Genomic DNA, 25,197 nt, shown 5'->3' on the forward strand with positions numbered 1-25,197 from the left:
TGATTAGTTAATAGTGAACTACCACCTTCAACTGAGCACTATTACTTACTAATTCATTCATCAGAGTTTCTTGTTAGTTAATAGTAGTTACTAATGTGTTAATAATGCATTATTCATTTGTTCCTGTGTAGTTATTTGAAGTGTTACCCAGCATATATTGTCACACAAAATATAGTTTCAGCTTTAAAATGAACAGTTTTGTTGATTTGATTAAAATTTATATTTTTTGTATTTGTTTTCAAATTTAATTTTCATTGCATTATATTATCCACATAAGTAAAATTGAAAAATCAACATGAATCTGGGTTTTCCCACTTCTCCTGCAATGACAGCAGCACTCAAAGTGCTCCAGGAGCTTGTGTAAAACCTGATGATGTTCTCAAGCATGATTTGAGATGATCCAAAGAGCATCTTATGAAGAGTATGAAAGATTTATATACATACAACATGTACACTGATGCAATTGCAAAATTACACTACTGAATAAAATCCACAAACCAAGAACAGATAAGACAGCATTAATTCACATCATAATACTTGTTTCATAACAGAAAAGGTTAAGTACAAGCTATATAAAAACATTGTTTGTACTAGAAGTGAGAACATGAGCAGGTGCTGGATGCTGATAAAAAAAACTCCCCTTCAATGTATATGTGTATATAAAGCAGAGCTCCACAACGGAATATCCACTCATTGACATTGAGCTACTCAACTGGTTTGTGTCATAAAAATACACAATTAAACCATGTAACATTTGTAATAATATGCTTCTGCTGAACATTACTGTGGATTTGTTTTTAATTCTATGCAGAGTTCCAGTGTTCTTTGTGAAACGATGGCGGTCTGGACTGTCTGTCTGTCTGTCTCTCTGTCTTCTCGTAGCTTTGAGTGCTTCAGGTAAGACCATTATTCCATGTTTCACATCATAACTGTTATTTTAACATGGATTGTAGCACATCTGGGACATTGTAATGACTAATCAGAAGTCGGGAATGGAATCATCTAATACAGTATGTGCACCTGAGTTTGTCTCTGAATTATTATGATAATATTAAGACAATAACGTTTATACCATTATTTCACATAAAGTTATTGATTCTTATTAATCGATTTATAATATTTTGGCAACAAAATTCAACAAAAATATATGCCTGTTAATCTGTAGTATATATTTAGTTTTAGTAGTAGTAGTAGTATTAGTTGTAGCACTACTACCACTACTACTAGCAGTTCTGTTTTAAAAATGTAGTATTTCTTTCTTTTTAAGAGGAGACATATCCGGTTGAAAATGAATGTTGTGTCGGAAAGGCTTCTCTTGTCTTCTACTTCTCTTGTCAGTGTGTATGTATAGTACAGTCCAAAAGTCTAGAACCTATGCATTTCCCCAGCTTAACAAATGTGTGTAATACCTGATGATCATGTTCTCCAGCAGGCTTTAACCCTTATAGGGTTAAAAAGATCCCAAAATCTTTTTAGACCCCAAATGACGTTTGCTAAAATAAAAATAATAATAATAAAAAAAGTTCTCTTTGTCCAAATGACATGAAACTTTGTACAGTGGTTAACACTTTCTATATCTACAAACAAACACACTCAGGTCAGACAATTTTGTAACAATTTTTTTAAAAAACAAATGCAATTTTACTCTGTTTATTAATGTTTTTTACTTCATATTTGTGCAGTTTTTGGAGGATTTATCATATCTTTTAAATTTATATAAATAAATATTTTGTTGAATATGTTTTCATACAAAAACAGCTTTTTATGTAAAATTCACTAAATAAAAGACCCACATTTCTAACTTTCATTCATGGGGATAACATGGATAATTTTACATGGTTTAGTGTAAGATTTTTGCCCATCTTTTGGAAAATGCAGTTTTAAAAGTAAAAAAATTATAATTTTTACCAGTAGATGGCTGCAGAGCTCCAGCTATTTGACTAACTGAAAGACATCCACTTTCAGATGTATTTCAGTTAGTCAGTCATCGCTTAAATAATTGCTTAATTATCTCATTAATTTTAACTCTGCTTCAGTGTTATTTTAACACTATTTAGAGTGGGGCCATATGTATATGTACTTTACCAAAGTTTGTACTATTTTCTGTTTATTTTGATAAATAAAAGAATTCATTTTTTGTTCAATAAATATACTGTCATTAAAATAGGCCTATGTGATATATATATATTTTTTATATAAAATATAAAAATAGATTTTAAAAATACAGAAATACAGAAACAAAATTATTATGATATTTGGCATCTGAATCTAACCATGTCATGTCATGAGATCAAACTACCTCAGAATCAGCTTTGCGTTGCTTCCCGTGATTGCGTCAAGGATCAGACAAATTTGCACATGCATTTTGAAAAGTGGATATTTAGGAAAGTGCTACGGCAAGTTTTTGTGCCATCTAGTGGTTTAGAGGAAAATGAAATCAAAGGCGCCTTTTGCCCCGCAGTGCCTTTAGCCCCATACACAGTTACAATTACAGGGTCAGATTATGGATTAATGAAGACTTGTTTCACGTCTCCTTGCACAATATTATGTTATGACTTCTAAATGCTTTTTACCAAAGTGCATGATTTGTAAACGAATATATTATAGACTTTGCATCAGTTAACCAGCTCCATATGTTTCGCTTTTCTGACATAGTAACAAGCTTGCTCGGTAGCTCAGCTGGTACGGAGTTGTACTTAGGGCAAGGAAGCCTTGGATACGAATCCTGTGAAAGACGAGTAATGGTAAAAGAGCTCAAAGATGAGAGAGCAAAACAAGCAAAAACTGCACGATTACGGAAGCTTTTTATGTCACATTTGCTTTTGTTAACACTGTCGGGTAGGTTTGGGTGTAGTGTTGGTGGTACGTTATTTTATGACGTATTGGAGCACTGAACTGCGGTGATACATATCGTCGCTGTCCGATGAAAACCACGTATGTCCATTTTGCCGATTTTGAGATTTTTTAGACGGATTGAATGTCCAGGTTCATTTCCGTATACAGTATGCTTCACATATCTAAATGGCCAATGAAAAGTTGTGAAATCATGTCATCTGATTTTCACGTATATCCATTTGGTGTCAAAGCTGTCAATCACGCCGCGTATCTCCCGCCCTGTGGAAGCATCTCGCCGGTCTCGTGAAGTTTCATCGAAGCTCAGCACTGGATAGCCGAATAACACTGTGAGGTAAAGTATCAGCAAACGTTTGTTTTTGACAACTGTTCTCAAGTTTATTATATATTCACAACTATTATTTATCGGTAAATGGTCTAGACTAAGTAATTGTCACCGAATATTTTTATTTATTTTTAGATTTGTGAACCTGGCTGACGAAAGTACGACATTGAAGCTCTCCACAGTTTAGTTCTAATCTAGTTCTTCACAGATTAGTTTGCTTGCTAGTATGTAAATAAACTCGGTCTCATTGATAAGATTCAAACTTTTTTTTTTTCTTAGTCAAACTGATCAAATTATAGCCTGTAATGCTACTGTCATGACTGTCAGTGTATTGATTCATTGTCCCTTCATAGTTTGCAAGAGACATTTAATAAATTTATAATTAATATTAAATAAACTAAGCGTATTTAATAAACTAAGACGTAGGCTATTTAATAAACTGAGCGTATTCATCTGTCAATATGAAACACGACTTGGCCATTCTAATTAATGATCGGAAGAACGCGTATCGACCACCGTTACTGTAAAATATGCACGTATGTCCATTTACAAACTCAATTTTGGTCAAATGTGGATTATATCATTACACTGGCAAGAATATGGTTACATGTAAAGATGCCGTACCAAGTATGACAACGCTACATTCAACTGCTTTTGAAATACGGTGTTTTTTTCACTTCCTGAAAAGTAACCGTTTTGGACATACGTGAGTTTCATCGGGCAGCGACGATATAAAACCATCATCATAAAAATGTCATACCATATTCAAGTTTATCTGTTCCGGCAAAAAAAATGAACACACTTTTAGCGCCACTCTGTGGACATTTCACATTGAAACTGCAGTGATATGTAAGTATTGGTATGTATTTCGCAACTCGCGAAAACGTTCCCACAGGTACGTTTTTCTAATGAGACCAGGCTCAATAAAATCTCTTGAGATGATACAGGCCTTCATGAAATACAAAGACATTGATCGTGACCTTCAGTGGCTTCACTACTTTCTCTTTTGCTTGTTTGGTTTTGTTGGATTACTATATTTTTTTAACAGTAAATATAGTCCTGGTTGATCATTGAAAGATGCCCGCATTCTCCACCATATAGCTTTCAGGAAACACAGCTTGACCCAGTCAATAGGCCAGAATGCACAATAAAGACATCAAGTCAAAGGTACATGTGGTGCGTTGCTGACGCCATGACTCTCAGCAGAGATGATCTTCGCAAATCATGCTGCTAGCATGAGTGACAATTAATAAACTTCGTCTAAAATAAAAAGCATAGGCAGAGGAAGAGGACAGCAGTGACTGATACACACCAAGATTAGCAGTCTTTCACTTTAGCACAAGATGATGTTGTCTGGACAGATTACAGTGGAGCATAAAATCGAAGGAAAATAATGTTGCAATATTTTATGCTTTTATTGATTCTGTATTAATAGTCATGCAATATGAAATTGGCAATGTTCAATGGTTCAGAAAAGTATCAGAATGATCAAATAACACTAAAAAGGATGATTAATTTTGTGAGAAAATAAGGCTGTAGGAAGGTGATTTTTCAATTTTTGGACCTCAGTCCAGTTAGATCTAAGTCAATTCACCTTTATTTATATAACACTTTTTACAATGCAGATTGTGTCAAAGCAGCTTTACATTGATAACTGGTATATAATTTTGGCTGCACAGCAGCTTTTAAAGAAAATGGTGTCAATGCAGACAGATCAAAGCACTGTTGAATATCGAATATCAAGTGTCCCCAACTAAGCAAGCCAAAGGCGACAGCGGCAAGGAACCCAAACTCCAACAGGTGACCTCAGGTGGCAAACAAGTGTTAAATTGGAAAGAAAAAAAAAAATGGTGAGAAACCAGGCTTAGTCAGGGGGCCAGTTCTCCTCTGGCGAACAGTGCTTTGTTATGATTCAGGCAGCTATCATAAGTCCGATGGGATCGCAACACTCAAAGTAATCAAATAGAATCCAGTTCAAAGAAATGACTGAAATCAAAGCTTACTCATTAATATTATTACTTGAGTCTTATATTTAAATGTTCAGAAATATCACAGAATGACACAGTTGGGTTTATTCCTCAGCTCTTCAACCTGTTTTTGTAGCTCTTTTATTTCTTCTCTTTTCTCTTCCTTCAGGTGTTCATAGAGTTTTTGTAGTATTTCATTTTGTTTTTTATGTTCTCTTTCTCTGAGATTAAATTCTTCTGCTTGTTTTCTGGCTTCATCTTCATGTTTCTTCTTCATGTCTTTTATTTCTTCTTCATATGCCTGTTTTAATTTCTCTCGTTCTGTCTGTTCTCTTTCTTTCCTCTCCCTCTCTCTTTTTCTTCTCTTGATCTCTTCTTCTTGCTCTTGTTTCAGATCTTCAATCATTTTCTTCCATCTGTTTCTCTCTTCTTCTCGTCTCTCATCATCTTCTCGTTTTCTTCTCTCCCACTCCTTTTTTCTCTCTTGTTCCAGTTGTTTATAATGTCTTTTCATTTCATGTCTCTTTTCTTCATATTCTCTCTCTTTTTCTTCTCTCTCTCTTCTCTGTTTCTGTCTCTCCTCCTCTATCTTCTGTCTTTCTTCTTCTCTCTCTCTTTCAAATCTTTTTTTCATTTTCTCCAGTTCTTTTTTTTCTCTCAACTGTTCCTCATGTTTCTCTTTTCTCTTTCTTTCTTCTTCCTCTCGTTCTCTCATCTGTCGTTTCATTTTATCCTCCCATTCTCTCTGCTGTCGTTTAATTTCCTCTTGAATTTCTTTTCTGTCATTTTCAGCCTCTTTTATTTTTATTTTCCATCTTCTTCTCTCCTCCTCTTCTTCTTCATGCCTCCTTTTCTCCTCCAATTCTCTCTTAGTTTCTTCCTCTTGATTCATTCGTAACTCTACTATAATGCGTTCTTGTTTAAATTTCATATTTTCTAGATCTTGTCTATATTTCTCTTCTCTCTTTCTATCTTCTTCTTCTCTTTCTTTTTGCTGTTTTTCATACTGTAATCTCTGATTTTCAATCTCTCTCTTAATCTCTTCTATTTTCTGATGATATTCAGCTCTTTGCTGTTTTTCCTCTTCTGATCGTTTCTGGTTTTCAATCTCTCGTTTTTTCTGTTCTGTTTTCTCTTTTTCTTCAAACTCTTGTTTGAGTTTTTCCCCCTTTTCTGTGAATTGATTCTCCATTTTAAGCATTTCCTCCTCTGCTCTTTGTTTTTCTTCCTCAAATCTACTTATCATGTCTTTCATTACTCTGTCATATTTGGCTTTTAATTCATCCTTCTGATTCTGAATTTCTGTCTCTTTATCTTTCATTATTTCCTCCATTCTTCTTTTAATGCTCATCTCTGCCTCCTCAAACATGCTGTTAGTGAAGTATCGACCCTCATTAGTATTTTTCAGCTCTTCTATCATGTTTAACAGTTGAATCACTTGAGTTTTGTCTTGTTTTTCTCTGTTATTGAAAACCAGGAATCTGTTTCCACATTCTCTGATCAGTTTCTTCAGTTCTGCACAGTTATTTCTTTTCACATAATCTTCTATAGACTCCTCCTCAAGTTCATCTCCTCTAGTGAACAGAACGATGCTGAACTGAGAAGCTTTCAGGCCAAAGATCTTCTTTATCAGTAGCATAGTATCATTTTCCTCCTTGGTGAATCTTCCCAAATTCAACACAATGACAAACACATGAGGTCCAGGTGACAATAGTGAAACACATTTCATTATTTCTTCCATCATTTGATCATTTGACAGTGTTGTGTCAAAGAGTCCTGGAGTATCAACAACAGCTACTGATTGACCATCAACTTCACCAACTCCCTTCTTACAAACATTCGTCACTGAATCTGCGTTTAATCGGCTCTGAAACTCATTTCCTCCCAGAATAGTGTTTCCTGTTGCACTCTTTCCACTTCCTGTCCTTCCGATCAGCACGATCCTCAGACACTCCTGATCATCTGCTTCAACTTCAGCACCTGGAAAATGTTGGTAGAATTCATATAATTTTAAGTTTCTTTCCTGTTGTCAAATTATGAACATTAAGTCTTTTAACCGTAACCCATTAACTGTAATTTGTATGAAAATGAATGTACACTAAAACACTAATCTAAAATTGCAATGTTACTTTTATTTATATTGTGTTACAGTATCTGTTACTGTGTATATTATTAAATCTAATTGATTTGTTACCCTTTGTTATTGAAAGAAATTATAAATTGGAGGAACTCATTATTATGAAGATGCACAATAAGAAAAAATATAATAATAAAAAATCACTCACCCTCTGGCTGATTCTTTTGTTCTTTGCTTTCACTCAATCTTTCCTCTGTTCCATGTCTGAATCGGTTCTCTTGAGCTTCTGTATGTGTCTGAAGTGAATAGGGTTCCGTCTTCATCTTCTTTATGTAATACAGTAAATCTATGATCTGTCTTGAGTTTTCAGGTTCATTTAATCCCATAACACTGCATTGACCCCCATAGAATCGGATCAAGCTCTGACTTTCTGTGGATTTGAGAAAATCAAATGCAATTTCTTCAACAGTAAGCTCAGTTGTGAAAAGAACAATAAAACGCTCCCTGGAGTCAAATATTTTTTGGATCTTCTCTATTTCTGCTTTGTCTTCATCAGTATGTGGACCAATGGGAACAACAAGTAGGAAAGCATGAACTCCAGGATCACAGAGAGACACACAGTTGAGAGTCTGACGCATCACTTCCTCCTCTGAGAGCCGACTGAGAGCTGGAAGCTTCACCAGACTGATCTGACATCCATGAATCTTCTCCTCTATCTTCACACACTCTTCACTGCTTGCTCGCTCATGTAAATGTTTTAGATTTTTCCCTTGTAAAAGTTTTGACACAGAGTCCTTAAGTGTATCACTTCCACACAGCACCAGATTTAGACTCTGTTTTCCAGAGAAATTCAGTGACACTGAAAAACAGATTAAGGGACATTATACTCAGTTCAAGCTTTGGTACATCATTTGGTATGTCTTAACACCAATCACTGTAAAGCACCATTTAAATATATAGCTAGCTGTTATTTAATTAATAACTTACATTGGCGAAGCCATTTTGGACATTGCTTTCTTGCCTCAACTGTAAAATAAATGAAAAGAATGAATGTAAACATTTTACAAAAAATAATGTTTATACTGCATACTGCCATTCCTACTCCACAAGTGTAACAGTTGGGATCTTTAAGTGACCACTGAGGACCTTTATTAAAAGTGTTTTTAGGGGCCTTCGAAATAAATGCTCCTACCATTGGTAAAGAAAACACTGAATTTTGTCAAAGTTGATTTAAGATATTAAACCATTCTTTGCTCGACTTGATGTTATTGACTGTAGAACCTGCTTCTAAGGAATTATCTTCTATAAAAACTATTATTCTGGAATGGATAAAAAAACTGAAACCACGTACAACAAAGACAAATTAGATGAACTACAAACTAACATCCAGGAACAACTCAAGAAATTTCAAGAGGACTTGACCACTTTTAAACTTTGCAAGTCAAACAAGACACAATGGATTACAGAGACAACACGGTCTACAAATGAATCTGAACCTGGGAAAACATTGTGTTTTACGTCCACGAGGTGAAACTACAGACTTCATTGAATCAAGTTTTTCCACCTCGTCTTCAACATCTTCAATTTCTAAGAGGTCTTTTTTGGGAACCCCTTGATGCTTGCAAAGAAGAAAAGCACAAGAAGAGGCTCCCAATTAAAAGGTTTTGCCAAAATGGAAAATTTTCGGATTATTCTTAGAAAGATGTTTTCAAATATCCTCCGATGTTTACTTATAAGAGATTAATAATAATAATAATAAATTAATAATAATAAGAATAAAAAGGCAAATATATTCATTAAATGATGTTGATTGTGTGGACAAAAAACAATACAGGGTTGTTTTCCACGTCATAACTGTAATATCATGTATTGCAATGCAAAACTTTTGCATGTTTTCTACAAATAAGTTATACTATGTCAAATCTTGTATAACGTGTTCCACTAAAAAATACTTAATCGTGTCCATGTCCCTTGAGTTATTTGTTTATTTATTTTATTTTATTTTTATTTAAATTGGATTGGGGTATGTAGACAGATTGTTTGACGTAATGTTTATTTGTTTTTACATTTTCTATATAATTAATTGAGAAACAATAATACATCATATCAAAGATGGCAGAAAGCCGATACGTTAGTATTTTATCTCCTTGTAAGGCTTGATTTTCCTGCTAAACGAAAACTGAGATCAAGCATCCTGCAATAAAGCAATAAAACTCGCCTAGAGAAGAAGATCTCAGAGAAAGAGCAAGGGGCAATGCCTTGCCCTAACTCCAAAAGGACAACGCCTCCCCCCACCACACACACACACACTCTCCTTCCCCCTGACTGAAAGTTATTCAACATGTATAATGGAACTTGTGTATCTATTGTTTTTCCCTTTTCATGTTTGGTATCATTTTAAAAGTCTCAGTGCGGTTGGTAAAATGGTCTCAATTTCACAGCAGTCACTAGAATTATGAAGAAGATGGAAAATTAAGGAAAATTCTGTCCTCTTTTGTGTGGTGTCTCTTCTCCTCTCCCCCAAAACAGGTGTTGGTGTAATAAGCATTTACGATCCTTTTGTTCTGGTTCTGGTATAAAAGGTAAAGAGCAAAGCAGTCATGGGGGATCTTCTGCAGGCCCCCGCAGAGATGGGTGAATGTCTGAGGACAAACACATGACTGCTTTACTGTAAGTGATGCGTTGACACACTTAGGTTTGAGGTTGGATGCTATGCATTTTAGACCATGTGTCTTGTGCAAGTTGGAATAACTAGTACTGAAATAGTACAACATGTGTGTCTGTGTTAAATTTGTTTGTCTCCTAAATGGATCTTCCATATAGCTACAGTTAAACCATGCACAGGAGCATAGAATCGCCATAAGGCTACAATGTGCATCACAATTGCATTAAATAAGTTGTTAAGAAAAATGGAAGGAATAAATAAAATTAATGGGAAAGAACTTCTTTATCTTCAGTCTGTGCAAGAATCTTTAATTAGAAAAATTACAATGACCAGTATTTAACAACTAAAATAATTAATCCGACTGTCATATCTTGAATAGGCTAAATCCATTCAAGATCAGAACATTAATTAAAATTTGATTCTATTGATCTGTAACCCAGTGAAAAGAGGAAGTATAAGTTTTGATTTTCCTTTGCAACAAAACCACAGAGAAAGTGGACAAGTGTTAGCAAACTCCTCTCTGGAAGCACTAAATCATATGGGATCTGATCAGGGAAGTTATTTTACTGGACATGTAATTAAGGTTGTGTGAAATGTTAATATCAGGCAGAAACTCTTCTGTTTTTACAGACGACAGAGGTCCAAATGGTCAAGTATTTGAATGACACCATAAATACCAATTGCTAAACAAACAGCACAGCACCTGGCTAGTGTGAGATTTCTCCAGGAGACCTGGGTGTGATAATGCTCATGAGACAACAGACTGTGTAAGCACAGCTGCAATAGCAACTCAAGGTGCAAGATTCTCTGACCATGCTTAAACACCAGCAGTCAGATCTGACCACTAACATTCAGTTTTATCTGGCCTTTTCTTTGCAGAAACACAATCGTAATAATGATCTATGTCTCTGTAAACTAAAACAAATTTTCTTCTAATGGCATACAATCTTAACAGATTAAAGCCATTTGCAACAACTGCCTGGATAAAACCATTCAAGAAAAATTAAGATGGCACCATCTATCTTAACAAAATTTGTTTGAAGGTTCAAGATAAACTGTTTTCCTGTGTGTCTGTTTCCTTTTCAGGATTGACAGCTGCCATTTTAAGGGCCATGATACACAACTTTACACGCAGGAGATGGGGGTGTAGAGACTTCACGGGGCCATCCACATCTCATACCACTAATAGATACATGGCCTCCCAGTGTAAAACTGGAACTAAATTATGCAACACAAATTATGGTAGGATAGACACCACCCATCTTCTACACAAACATACAGAACACACACACTACAAACTCACAACATCTCTACCTGGCATTCACATAATGCAAATCTAACATACATCATTCACCTTCATACATATAGGACAAGGGAAGTTATTGTCATAATTTCTTTTCCTTTTTAACTGTGTCAATTTTGAGGTATAATGGAAGCACTGTAATATGCAGGACATGTGCATGGCTTTAGTCACACATCAATTCATAGAATTTCTGATCATTCAAATTACAAATTCGAAATCTAAATGAGACCTGTTCAGTAATGTAACTGGTCTCTTTCAGTCCTTGGCATTGTTGCAAACTAGGAGGGCCCCCTAGTTTCCAACATATGACTAATAACAAATTGAACTAAACAGTTAGAACTGAAATGCAGGCATTTCTGTGAATCTGTTACTCAATTCCCAGACCTCTATTTTTGAGTGTGACTTTGCTTGTACATCAAATGCACAGATGATGGTTGTAAAAGCTAAACAAGGGATTTTAAATCTCCGTTTCTGTACATTCCATTCTCTAATTGACTTGATTGAAACCTTATTTTTGCATTAAGGATTTGCATTTAAAACAACTATTATAGACAGTTTTATAATTGTAATTATGAAATTGTGTATTTCTATGTTTAAGTATGTGATATATTTAATTATTTATACCACTGGTAAATAGACTAGTTATTTAGACTCTTTGCTACTTGCCTTTAACGCATCCAGACCAAGTCTAAATTCCACTATCATAGTGAAGAATCTGGTGATTAAATGAGACCTGCTCACTAAAGATAGGACTCTGAAAGGGAGACCTTCTTTACCACTCGCACTTTTGACATGTTCATCATGTGTTATTTTGTGTTATTATGTTTTTCCAACAACCCTTTTCATCATCTTACAATGACACCAAGTTCATCAGTGTTCAAGTATTGAATGGTCACTCAGAGGTTGTTCAGGTGTCCTGCACGCAATGGAGCATCATCAGCTAAATGAATCCTTCACCCATGGAAATTTGACCTGCCCGGCAAACCAGACCTTCTACTTGAAGGTAACCGAGGACTTCTCACAGGATCAATTAAACCTGGGGCGGACACAGGTGTTTCCGCAAAGTGCAATGAGACTTTCCTGACACGTTCTGCTCATGCTGACCAACACAACAGACTTGGTACAACCAGTCATTCTACAGACAGAATACCACCACAGCCAAGTGCAGGTGGAAGCAAACCTGACCAAGAGGATCACAGATATGTCCAGCTGCTGCAGCATCCAGTTAGCACAGTACACACCTGAAGGGACTGTGTGCCACAGAGATGCATCCTGCTGTACTTTCATCTTAATGTTCAACCTGCCTTAATGTTGATTATTTCAGGTGACGACTTGACTCCTGCACTCATAGACTGACACTGCAAAGAGACAGCCTATGAACACTCTGAAAGCAACACCCAACATGTGGAAGCAGGAAATGTCCAAAAGTGGCCCCTCAGGGACTCATTGAATTTGCCCCAAGGGGCCAGGGGCCATCTGTAAGGCTTGATTTTCCTGCTAAACGAAAACTGAGATCAAGCATCCTGCAATAAAGCAATAAAACTATATATATAATAATAAGCATTTACGATCCTTTTGTTCTGGTTCTGGTATAAAAGGTAAAAAGCAAAGCAGTCATGGGGGATCTTCTGCAGGCCCCCACAGAGATGGGTGAATGTCCTCTCTGTGTATATGCATTTCTTTGAGTAATCGATGTTATGCATTTAACATTTCTGAATTGGCTTCTAATTGTCTAATTGTAATGTAATTGGCATGATCCATTTTTACTTGACAAATAAAATGTTATATTTGATTTACTCTGGATTCTTCTGAAATCATTATGACCGGTAGATTATTGGAGTCCGTTATTTCCATAAATCTGCGTCAGGCAGGTCAAACTAGAGAGCCTCATGAAAGGAGCATGTTGCATATCATGGGACTTTTTGAGTTTGTCTGTTATTGACTTAGCAAGTTGCAGTATCGTGACTAAGAAAACTGTATTTTTGTATGAACAAGCATGTGGCAGTTCGACTCAAATGTATTAGTAAACTCTGCACCCTCTGACTAAGAATCATAAACTGGTGAATTTATGTCCGTGAGAACACAGTCGGCCGATGCGAAATTCTCTAAGCGATAATGGGTCCGTAATGAAAGAATAATTGAAAATAAGAGATACCCAGAATAATCGAATATCTAAATTAATACATAACAAATGATTAATTTCTAATTGGAAACACAACCTAAGAGTAGTAATCATTTGAAACTGGAGTCAGATTAAACGAGTGAAATTAAGTGAACATTCAGAGATGCTGAAAAGGCATACACGCGTTAACCTTCGCCCAGGCATGTCGGATTCCGTTTTTGGGCCGATGCGGGGTTCCTTACATCCTGCTGCTAAATAAATATGTTTTAGAGTGCAGTCTTTTCTAGTTTTGTTTTGTTTTTAAAAAATTGTCTTGCATTGTCTGTACAATTTATATACATGGAATGATTCACAACTTTCCTTTAATAAGTATTGCTCAGACTGTGCAAACTGCAGATTATTTAATCAGCTGGATTAAAATTATAATTGTAATATATCTTATATTGCTGCTCAAATCAAACGGGATTAGACACTACTGTATTTAAACACGTACTATCAGATATAATCTCTGAAAAACACAAAACATCCTTGACAGGTTTTAAAAATGTATGTAGTTGAAACTAACATGATTTTAATCTTAAAGAAACAAATTCTGAAAACTTACAAAAATGTCTTCCTTCACTTCTTCTCTTTATTTTTATTTTCATCTTTTTGTGCTTTCCATCATCTTTTTGGGAAGAACTCTTCTTGGTTTCTTTTTCTGAACTGATAGGCTCTTCATCCACTGGTGTTTCTTTCACATCTTCTTGTATCTCACATGTGAGATGGTCTTCCTGGTTTCCCTTGAGTATTTTATCAACCCTCTTGTATATCTCAAAACATAATTCTTTTGTTTCATCAAGCTGCAGATATCCTTCATCACACTCCTTTATCAACTGATGAACACTTGTATTCTTTCCCATAGGACTCATTTGTGAGCCATCGGCCTCTTCATCAGTTGTGATCACTATAGTGCGTTTAATCGCCTCTTTGCTGAATAGTTTCAGCACGTGTTTGACTCTTGTCATGTCCTCCTCAGTGAAGTCATTGTGCTGCAGTACGAGTATGAAGACATGAGGTCCTGGATCAGACAGAGACACACACTCTCTCACTGTCTGTGTGATCTGATGATCTGAGATGTTTGTCTGGAGAAGCCGAGGACTGTTGATGATGCTCACATGTCTGTCCTTCACTGTTCGACTGAACAGCACTTTGTGCTTTAGTAAAGCTGCCAGTTCTTCACTGTCACTCACATCTATTCCCAAGATTAGGTTTCTAACTTTGTGGTTTTCTGAATCATTCTTCCCCAGAAGAACAATCCTCAGATCACACACTGAAACACAAAACAAGATACTGTAAAGAAAAAAAAAAAAAACTAAGAACCTGCACCAACACTACAGTAATCATACTGACAATTTAAACATGTTTGAATGTTCTGGCTGAATATGAAATGAGAAATGGCTTGGATGTAATTCATGTGTAAATAAATAATTCCTAACTAGATTCCACAATAAATGTAAATATATAATAGATATAATTAATAGATATTTATATAGTACCTATTTGGTAAAATATATAACTTAATCGACTTACTGTTAGGATGATCAATTTTTTTACTTCCCTTTCCTTTGGTCTCTGAAAATAAAATCACCCATAATAAGATATGTTGAGTATAACATTAATGTAAGTGAACTTATACATGTACAAAACCAACCTGGTCTGATAGGAAAGACGTACCCATGGGTATGTTTTCGTGAGTCACAAAATTACGCACTGATGCATACGTCTCGCTGCGGTTTCCAACAGAAACGAACGCTAGAGGCGGTAAAACGTAAATAAGCGCCTTTGATCGTTTTCATACACGGTTTCGATTATGGCCAGGGTCAGATTACGGATTAATAAAGATTCGTTTTCACATGTCCTCATGCAATATTATGTTATGACTTCAAAACGCTTTTTACCAGAGGGCACGATTTGTAAACAAACAAACTTTGGACTTTGCATCGCTTAACCGGCTCTCTATGTTTTGCTTTTTTTTTTTTTTGCCATAACCAGCTTGCTCAGTAGCTCAGCCGATATAGAGTTGGACTTACGATGAGGAGTCCCCTGGGTACGAATCCCGTGAAAGGTGAGTGACGGACGGTAAAAGACCCAGATAGCACACGTACGTCTGCAAGACGTCTGTTAAAGATCACTTCATCTGGAAAGCATCTGCTGTTTACAAACATCTAATAGACGTCTTTAAGATGTCAGTTTTACATACATTCTAAATCATAAACATCTTAAAGACGTCTTCTAAACGTCTATTTGACATCTGACAGGATACGTCCTATAGACGTATTCCAGATGAGCAAACACCCCAAATAATACGTCTTCCAGACGTAAACACGCACATCAAATAGACGTCTCCGAGATGTACGTGTGCTATCAGGGGAGAGCTCAGAGATGAGAGATCTAAAGGAGCTGAAAAAAACAGTACGATCGCAGATGCTTCTTATCTCACGTTTGCTTTTACTATCGGGTAGGTTTAGGCGTAGTGTCGGTGGGACTTATTTTAAAACACAACAGAGTGCAAATGTCAAATCAAGAACCGTGGCGATTCGTCTAAAAACCAACGTCATAAAAACGTACCATATTCACCCTATTATCTGCTCTGGCAAAAAAAATAAAAATAAAAAAATGAACACGCTTTTAGCGCCACTCAGTGGACATTTCACATCGAAACTGCAGCGATACGTATGCATTGGTACGTATTTTGCGACTCGCGTTTTTCTAATGAGACCAGTTTGTACAAAACATATCATTAGATATTATTAGATTATAAACAGATAAATGACAGAATGCTCACAGTACTCTCAATATGAGGAACTTCCAATAAGGTATGGGATGTTATAAAGAAACAAATAGATAGATAGATAGATAGATAGATAGATAGATAGATAGATAGATAGATAGATAGATAGATGATTAACTGATTAATTAATTATCTCTCACATGTTAGCTCTAAGCAACACACCCTGTTAGACTGCTTCAGCTGGTGAGCTAAACCACATGATAGGATGGTGTTTACAGTTTACACTGGGTTCACCACTGGGTGAATGAACTACACTGCAGTCATTGCAGTCATTGTCCAGGGCGGAGGAGTTCAATGTTGGCCAAATGTAGAGGAGTGGGGGCCCCCAAGACAGACTGGTGCTATAACTCATCACTGCTCTGGCAGCCCCTGAAGCAAAGCTGGTGTCAAACATATTGCTTTGCTTTCCTTTGGATATCACCAGTGCAGCCTAAAGAGGAGTTCTGACGTCTGGGCATCACAGGGCCACTTTATACCTTTCCCAGGCCTGCGCCCTGGAGAGGTCACTCAGGTACTGCCCCAGGTGCCCCAGGACATGTGTGATGCAATAGTATAAACCTCTACAAGAATGAAGTGAATCGCAATGATTGTAACAACTATCGAGTGATATCCCTTCTCAGTATCATTGGCAAAAGCCTTTGCTCTTGTAGTTCTCAACAGGTTGAAACCACTTGCAGAAAGTGTATATCCTGAGGCTCAGTGTGGATTCAGAGTAGGGAGATCAACAACTGACATGATTTTCTCATTAAGGCAATTGCAGGAGAAGTGTCGAGAGCAGAGGCAACCACTTTACATTACCTTCATTGATCTTACAAAGGTATTTGACTATGTCAGGAACTAACTTTTCATCGTACTTCAAAGGATTGGAGCCCTCCCAAGCTCTTGAGGGTGGCTTTATCCTTCCATGAAAACATGCAGGGCACCGTCCAGTATGATGGCACATTTTCTTAGCCCTTCCTAATCCGGAGTGACGTGAAATAAGGATTTGCCCTGGCACCAAAAGTCTTTGGCATTTTTTTTTCTCTGATGCTGTCTTACACCTCCAATCAGTCAGAGGAAGGTACACAGCAAAATCCCCAGAGTTAAATAAACTCTGCTCAGAGAACATATGGTTGCTCTCTATATAGTGTTAAAATAACACTGAAGCAGAGTTAAAGTTAATGACATAACATGCTGTTTGTGGAGTTGTTTAATCAGATCCTGAGAGATTTAATGTATTTTTTCTTCAGTTGATTTCATCTAAGACTGTGGCTGGAAGTCATTTGTAGTTATTGTGTTTCTTTTCGGGGATTCTGCTGGTTAACAGCAGTTGTTCATCACTAATGCTCAATCATAACTTAATTAATCACTTAATTATCTCATTAACTTTAACTCTGCTTCAGTGTTACTTTAACACTATATAGAGAGGGACCATATGTAATCTGAGCAGAGTTGATTTAACTCTAGGGATTTTGCTGTGTGTATATATTCAGAGATGGCTGTGTTGGCTCGGTCACGTTAGCCGCATGAATACTTGCCATATCCCTAAAAACCTGCTGTATGTTGAACTTGCTAATGGCTCTAGGCCAGTAGGAAGGCCTAAACTTTGCTACAAAGATGTTTGTAAACAAGACTTAAAGTCATGTAACATCAAAAGGTGATTTGAAAGACGCAGCGAAAGATCGCACTAGATGGAAGCTTACCATCAAATTAGCCATTGAAATCAGTGAAAATAGAAGAGAACACCAGTTAGAAGTGAGGAGAGACTGGAGACGACAGAGAACAGACCCACCATCCACAGAGCCAGAAATAATCTTCACTTGCAGCATTTGCAATAGAACATGTCAAGCATTTGTGCTTTACAGTAACAGCAGGTGCTGTTACTCAACAAATGTCTAGAAACCCATAGGCATGGTTTCCATTGTCTTTTGAGACAGAAGGATGCCAATGATGTAGCCTTTCCATTTCATAAGGCAGGTACCTCAGAGAAAGTCTAAGTCTTAGCTTTCTGTTACTCCAAACAAAATTAGAAAGAAGCTTTCTTACTCTTTGAAATAAATTGTGGTAACAACTGAAAAAATATATAATAATGTTGGTAATATGTTCATTTTAATCACATTTATTCTTCCCATTACAGCCATGGGCAGTGTCATCCATCTAGTTGTCTCTTCTGACACTTTAAAGGTTCATAATTAGTGGAATTGAATTTGAGGGAGCTTATTGTAGCAATTATTTTAAAGAAAGAAAGGTGGTGGACTTATGTCTACTACAAGCCAAGTGTTTATTGCCCTTCTCTTGGACTATGGCTGAAAAATGTAATATCTATCTTGGCTCTTAAAAAAAGTTATATCTATAATTAGGAAAAACAATTCTCAATTTTATGATAACTGCACAGCAAAATCACAAGAGTGAAATCATCTCTGCTCGGAGTACATATGGTCCCGCTCTAAATAGTGTTCAAGTAACACTGAAGCGGAGTTAGTTATTGAGATAATTAAGCGATTAAGTGATGATTGAGCTTTAGTGATGAACACCTGCTGTTAACAAGCAGAATCAATGAAGAAAAGAGAAACACAAGAACTATAACTATAACTGACTTCAGTCACAGTCTTAGATGAAATCACCTGAAGATATAAGACATTATATCTCTCAAGATCTCAGCAGAGGAGGATTATCTTTTCTTCAGTTATTCTGCTTGTTAACAGCAGGTGTTCATCACTAATGCTCATTCATCGCTTAATTATCTAATTAACTTTAACTCTGCTTCAGTGTTACTTTAACACTATTTAGAGAGTGACCATATGTACTCCGAGCAGAGTTGATTTAACTCTGGTGATTTTGCTGTGTGGGAGGATTTTTTGGACTTTGTTAAAGGAGATATTGAAGAGACTCTGTGTCACGATCACCGCCTGCTCCTGTCAGTTCCCGGACTACACTTCCCCGAATCCTCCCTGTAAGTGTTCACATCACACCAATCACCTGTTGCCACATCCACCCTAGCACACCACACTGATCACCACACCCAGCTGCAGCGCATTACCTGGACTATAAAGGACTCACACACACCACCTCAGGGCGAAGTCTTGATTCCTTGTGACAATTCTGAGCGTTATTTCCCTGTCTGCCTGTCTGTCTGTCTGTCACCGTTCCTGTCTGTTCCTGTTTATTGACCCGTTGCTGCCTGTCCTGACCCTTGCCTTGTATACTGTTCTGTGAATGATATCTGCCTGTCCTGATCATTGCCTGTTCCTTTACCACGATTCTGCCTGTCCCTTGCTGTTCCTGTTTGATCCTGATTGACCCTGCCTGTACGACCACTCTCACTTTAATAAAAGCTGCAAATGGATCCCTACCTGAGTCCGCATTCGTTACAGAAGACTTTGGCCGCCACCACGATCCAGCAGCTTTCCCGGAGGACCTTTATACGGTATGGACATTGATCAATTGTTGTTGTGGAGTACACAGGGCACTCGATCTCTGGAGGATTACATCACAGAATATCTGAACCTAGCATATTATTCAGATCTGCCTGACTGTGCACTCATTGACTTTTTCTGTGATGGAGTTAACCAGCCTCAAAGAACAATTAGTTCGCAATGGACCCCATTCCACCCTCAGTCATTTTTTGGATTATGCTTTGTTGACTGTTGGCTCTCCGTTTACTGTGGGTGTCGCGGAGGAACACGATTCCTCGTCTGGTTGTGTAATGGCCGCCGCGCCAGATGACACTCACAAAATGGCGGTCACCACAATAACAACATCCAGTCAAGTCAGCACTGATTACCTTGAGCCCAGTCACGTCTCCACTGATCGCCCAGAGCAACGTCACGTCTCCGCTGATCGCCCAGAGCAATGTCACGTCTCCGCTGATCGCCCAGAGCAACGTCACGTCTCCAGATCAGTCAGAAAGCGGAGTGGATTGCGTTCCAGTGTGGCTGATCCATCGCTGATTTCAGCACGAGCGGCTGGAATTCCCAAGCATCAGCCGGCCGCTTCGCACTCAAGCCCGCCGGCCGCTTCGCACCCAAGCCAGCCGGCCGCTTCATTCACAAGCCCGGAGACCGCTTCGCACTCAAGCCCGGCGGACGCTTTGCACTCAAGCCCAGCGGATGCTTCGCACTCAAGCCCGGCGGACGCTTCGCACTCAAGCTCGTCGGACGTTTCGCGCGCAGGTTCGTCTGTTGCTACGTTCTCAAGGTCGTCTGTTGCAACGCACTCAAGTTCGCCGGTTGCTGTGAACTCATGTTTGCCGGTTGCAATGCAGCCAAGTTCGCCGGTTGCAATGCAGCCAAGTTCGCCGGTTGCAATGCAGCCAAGTTCGCCGGTTGCAACGCAGCCAAGTTCACCGGTTGCAACGCACTCGCGCGCCCTGGACGCGATGGACAAAATGGCTGCTTTGCCAGTGCCCACGGGCAAGATGACCGCCCCTGCAGTGCTGAAGGTAGTAGGGGGCGTTCCAGCCACTGAGTCCGCTCCAGAAACCGCTCCAGTCGGTGAACCATCGCCTCACTCTCGGAGGAGGCGGAGGAGGAGGAAGAAGGCGTCCTCCTCTCCTCAAGACGCAGACGCCCTTCAAGAGGCCGCTGTGGGCCTGGAGACCATTCCAGAGGTCTCTCCTGCTCTGCCCAAGCGCCTTGCCCTGCCGGCACCACCTGTGCTCCTTGCCCTGCCGGCGCCACCTGTGCTTCTTGCCCTGCCGACGCCTCCCGTGCTTCTTGCCCTGCCGGCACCACCTGAACTCCTCGCCCTGCCGACGCCTCCCGTGCTTCTTGCCCTGCCGGCGCCACCTGAGCTCCTCACCCTGCCGGCGCCACCTGAGCTCCTCGCTCTGCCGGCGCCACCCGAGCTCCTCGCCCTGCTGGCGCCACTTGAATTCCTCGCCCTGCCAGCGTCGCCCAACCACTTTGCTCTGCCAGCACCACCCAAGCACCTTGCCCTGCCAGCGCCGCCCAAACGCCTTGCTCTGCCGGCGTCATCCAAGCTCCTTGCCCATCAACCTGCTACGCACTCCGTTGATTTCCCCAAGAACTTTTTTTGGGGGGGCAGTATACCTGGGGGTGGGGAGCTTGTGGGTGGGGACCCTGCCCGGCCACTGCCGTCATCGGCCTTGGTTCTGTCATGGCCGCCCATGGACTGTAGCTCACTATGGCCATTAATGAACTCTGACCCGCTGTGGTCATACACGGACTCTGTCTCGTCGTGGCTGGCCAAGTCACCTGACCTACCGTGGTTGCCTGAGCCACCTGACCTGCTGTGGCGGCCCAAGCCACCGGACCCACCATGGCTTCCTGACACCCCTGACCCGCCGTGGCTGCCCGAGGCTCCTGACCCGCAGTGGCTGCCCGAGGCTCCTGACCCGCCGTGGCTACCCGAGGCTCCTGACCCTCCGTGGTTGCCCAAGTTACTGGAACCACGATTCTGCCTGTCCCTTGCTGTTCCTGTTTGATCCTGATTGACTCTGCCTGTATGACCACTCTCACTTTAATAAAAGCTGCAAATGGATCCCTACCTGAGTCCACATTCGTTACACACTGGATGTGTGAAGGTATAATGTATATGTTTATATACTCTTTTATATAATTTGCCTGTATTTATTTTTATATTTTATTATTATTTGAATTTTATTTTCTTATTGCCAGGGGTTTATTGTTGGGGGAGGGGGGGTATGCTTGCAATGTGTAAATTGCATAGAATAAGCCAGCCGACTGCTCTCGAATTGCTCTTGCGGAACTTTGATGGCACACATCATAGTCACATGACGGTGCTGTTTCAAGTCAAACAAAATTCCAAACTGGCATGCACTGCTTCAGGTCAGATGGTAATCTATCTGCATGACACCACATCAAAGCTGAGACACGCCTAATGTCATAACTCCAGCATGCTTATAATAAACAGAAGGCTTTCGTGCTTTGGTCATGGTTAATAGATAATAGGATAGGTAATAGTTATCTTTATAGTTATCATTCTTAGTGTGAACAGCCCTTAAAAGATCTTGATATCCTTGATGGCATTAAAACACTTAGTTAAGTCAAACATTTTAAAAATCAAAGTTTAGTTCAGTTTGATGGATGTGATCAAAAGAGCAGGGAAGACGTTCCTTTACAGATCATAATTTTAAAGATTTACCTAGAGGAAGCGTATTTGATCTTTGATGATTGTCTCTGACTGTCTCTTTTTTCTCAGCTGGTCTTAATTCATCAGAAATCTTTAGATGATGGTCTCCGTTTTCCTCCACCATCTTCTCAATGCTCTCCAGGAGTTTCTGCACCTCTGATTGGTCTCCATTCCTCTGTAGATGATGATGTGGTTGTCTGCAGGTCTTTTGGAGAGACTCAATGGCTCTGCTGACATTGTCAGAGTCTTCAGTGCTCATATACTCCATCTGCTCCTCATGCATGAAGATGACAATCACATACTCAGATGCACCTGCACCAAAAATGTTGTTAATGAGCTTAAGGACACCTCGCTCTAGATCTCTAGATCCTGTTCCAGGCTTGAGGACCAGGAGTAGGGCATGAGGTCCAGGGTAAGCCAAATAAAACAATCTTCTCATGTCGAGTTCCTCAGGAGAGAGAATGAGATCAAGCAGGTCAGGGGTGTTGATCACGACCACACGTCTCTCCAGCACCATCCCATCATGACTCTCAAACAAACTGCAGGGGAGCAGTGACTCTGAGAACACCTTTTGTCTCAGGATTGTGTTTCCACAGGAGGCTTTAACATCTGCGTTTGTCCCCAGCAGCACTATTCTCACCTCCTCTTCTAGCAGAGACACTGAAATTACACAAACAGGTTTTATGTAAGCACATGGTAATGCTGCAGTTTCTAGGGGTGTAACAGTGCACAAAAAATGACAGTTCGGTACATAATCTTTCAGTGGTTTACTGAAAAATCTCTTTCTGTCAGTATTGCTGCTGTAATTGGACATTTGAAGTGATTACATTTTTGGATGCAAATATTAGCAAAATATTGAAGAATGAGGTTTGAATTATTGCACTATCTACTCTGTCTATTTGATGCACATGCATGTACCAGCACTCGTTCAGTGAAGTCTGCGAAGTTAAAGAGACTCGCTTGCTGTCAAGACGATCCTTTATACAAATGGAAATACTAACATTTATTGTAACATTTACAGGTAAGTGTACAACCGTAAGATGCAAGTTGAAAAATGTGGATCAACTGCATTAACAACACACACATCTGACAGTTCCTTACAAAAAATAAGTATACTTCAAATTCATTTTATTTAATATTCTTAAAGAGAGAGTTCACCCCAAAATAAAAGTTTTCTCATCAAGTTTCTTTCCTCTGCTGTAGAAGAAGATATTTTGAAGAATGGGAGGTTGAGTAAATAATGACATAATTTTAATTTTGGGGTGAACTATCCATTTAAGTAACGTGTCAAGTAAGTATAGGTTATGTAGTTAGTATCCTAATATCAATGTACTAGTAGTATACTTTTAAATGTTCTAATACTACTTGGGACTAAATTGTCCCACTTTTTAGTGTATAAAACTAAGCATACTTTAAGTGCAATAGCAAACTTTGAGGACATAACTAGTTTACAACTGTTTTTCATTTATAAGGCAACAGTACTACAAGTGAACTTATAGGTATACTGACAATTTACTAGTTAAATACTTGTAGCACATTTTTAGTTTATAAAAAGTACACTTTGAAGTATACTGTCAGTAAACTATGTAGATTTATACTATACTATGTGAAAAAAAGTATTAACAGTTCTGTTAATTAATTAACATTAAGAGTAGATGTGTGATTTTCAAAATCTGGCCTAATTGAGAGACACAAACACAGTAATGATTGAAGTTGGTAACATGACTATTGCTTTAAGACTCTTAAAACAAGGATTATGTTTATGCATTGTCAAAGAACCAGTACGACCCAAAGAATGTCTTGTAAAAATATGTTCAGTTTTTAAAATGAGTAACAGCAGTTTCTTTAATATCATGTCTTGAAGTTCTTCTTGTACTACACATATTTTGTTTAAATGCAAATCTCGCTGTGCGGAGATCGACATATATTTCCTCTTCTGTGGCATAATGATAAACTGCCCTGACCTTCTTCTGTTAAAAATAAATACATAAATAAATAAAATCACTGTACATAATGTTTTTTTACAGAAATGTATTACTGCAATATGAACTGTCCATTATTTCAGGCCTCAAGTATGTACTTTCAAAGTACTGCCAGTGGCACAGATCCTCAACAAACCTTCCAGTATTTTGAAAACTTATGAACAGACTCACCAGGTTGTCTGGATAATTCGCTACAGCAGGCCATCTTCACACAACTGTCACTTTTCTACAGAGCAGCACTTCAGACATTAAGAAATAAAATGTTTTTCAGTCGTCTTAGCATTACTGTAAGCGTGATTGCTTGTGTTAAATCAAAGGTTTTGCACTCATAACAGCTCAAACTGGATGTACTTGTTCTTTGGCGTACATTCCATACAACTTCCTGATACTTCCCTTCTCAGTGCAGTGTCACCACTGCCGGTGTCATATCTGAACAGCATGGAAAAATGCAGTGGCTTTAATAGTAATCTTTTCTGGTTAAATAAACTTGATCACACAGCTGAAATGAAACTTAAAAAACACTATTCACATGTAATTCTGACAAAGCAAGCTAGTTTGTGATTTTCCTAAATTCTTAAATTGTGCATGAGACTTTGAACACATTTGTCACAGCCCACTTTACTCTGTTTGACAGCTTGGCAGAAAGTGATATGAAAAGTGATATATGATTGGAGATGAGTGATATAACAGCTGCTTTGCTCTGTGTCTCTGATGTGATGACCTACCCCCTTATTCAGCACCTGAGAAAGAAAGGTTAGTATTACACAAACCTTTACAATTATGTAAGACAAGCACGATTTGGACAAGCTGTGAGCTGTTGAGGAATTCTCCAAGAGAGGATACTTTAATGCGGTGGTTCTCACACTAGAGGGCGCAAAAGGCTGCAATGTGAACGTGTGCACAGGGCCTAAAACAAACTTTTTGCCACACCTGCCAATGGCTGGTGACTTAAAAAAAAAATGTAATATTTATAAAAA

The 25,197-nt window shown here is 38.6% G+C and overlaps 1 protein-coding gene across 1 annotated transcript; it reads right to left on the minus strand.

Annotated features, from left to right (window-relative positions):
- Nucleotides 1-4,994: 4,994 nt before the first annotated feature.
- On the minus strand, nucleotides 4,995-24,609 carry LOC125257932. Its single transcript, XM_048174656.1, has 7 exons — nucleotides 24,392-24,609; nucleotides 22,251-22,898; nucleotides 14,885-14,926; nucleotides 13,917-14,624; nucleotides 8,210-8,248; nucleotides 7,431-8,081; nucleotides 4,995-7,125 (listed from the first exon to the last, which is right to left on the minus strand). Exons 1-7 carry the CDS (start codon nucleotides 24,423-24,425, stop codon nucleotides 5,228-5,230), a joined length of 4,020 nt encoding a protein of 1,339 aa, XP_048030613.1. The 5' UTR covers nucleotides 24,426-24,609; the 3' UTR covers nucleotides 4,995-5,227.
- Nucleotides 24,610-25,197: the final 588 nt, after the last annotated feature.

Source organism: Megalobrama amblycephala, linkage group LG22 (assembly GCF_018812025.1).
Source record: "Megalobrama amblycephala isolate DHTTF-2021 linkage group LG22, ASM1881202v1, whole genome shotgun sequence".
NCBI lineage: Eukaryota > Metazoa > Chordata > Actinopteri > Cypriniformes > Xenocyprididae > Megalobrama > Megalobrama amblycephala.

Bases quoted from the DNA above. Each gene is read 5' to 3' on its own strand.
- LOC125257932 (XM_048174656.1), bottom strand. From the start codon at position 24,425: ATGGCCTGCTGTAGCGAATTATCCAGACAACCTG. The intron at 22,899-24,391 runs GTGAGTCTGTTC...GTGTAATTTCAG, and splicing joins CGAATTATCCAGACAACCTG to TGTCTCTGCTAGAAGAGGAG. The intron at 8,082-8,209 runs GTAAGTTATTAA...TCTGTTTTTCAG, and splicing joins TCCAAAATGGCTTCGCCAAT to TGTCACTGAATTTCTCTGGA.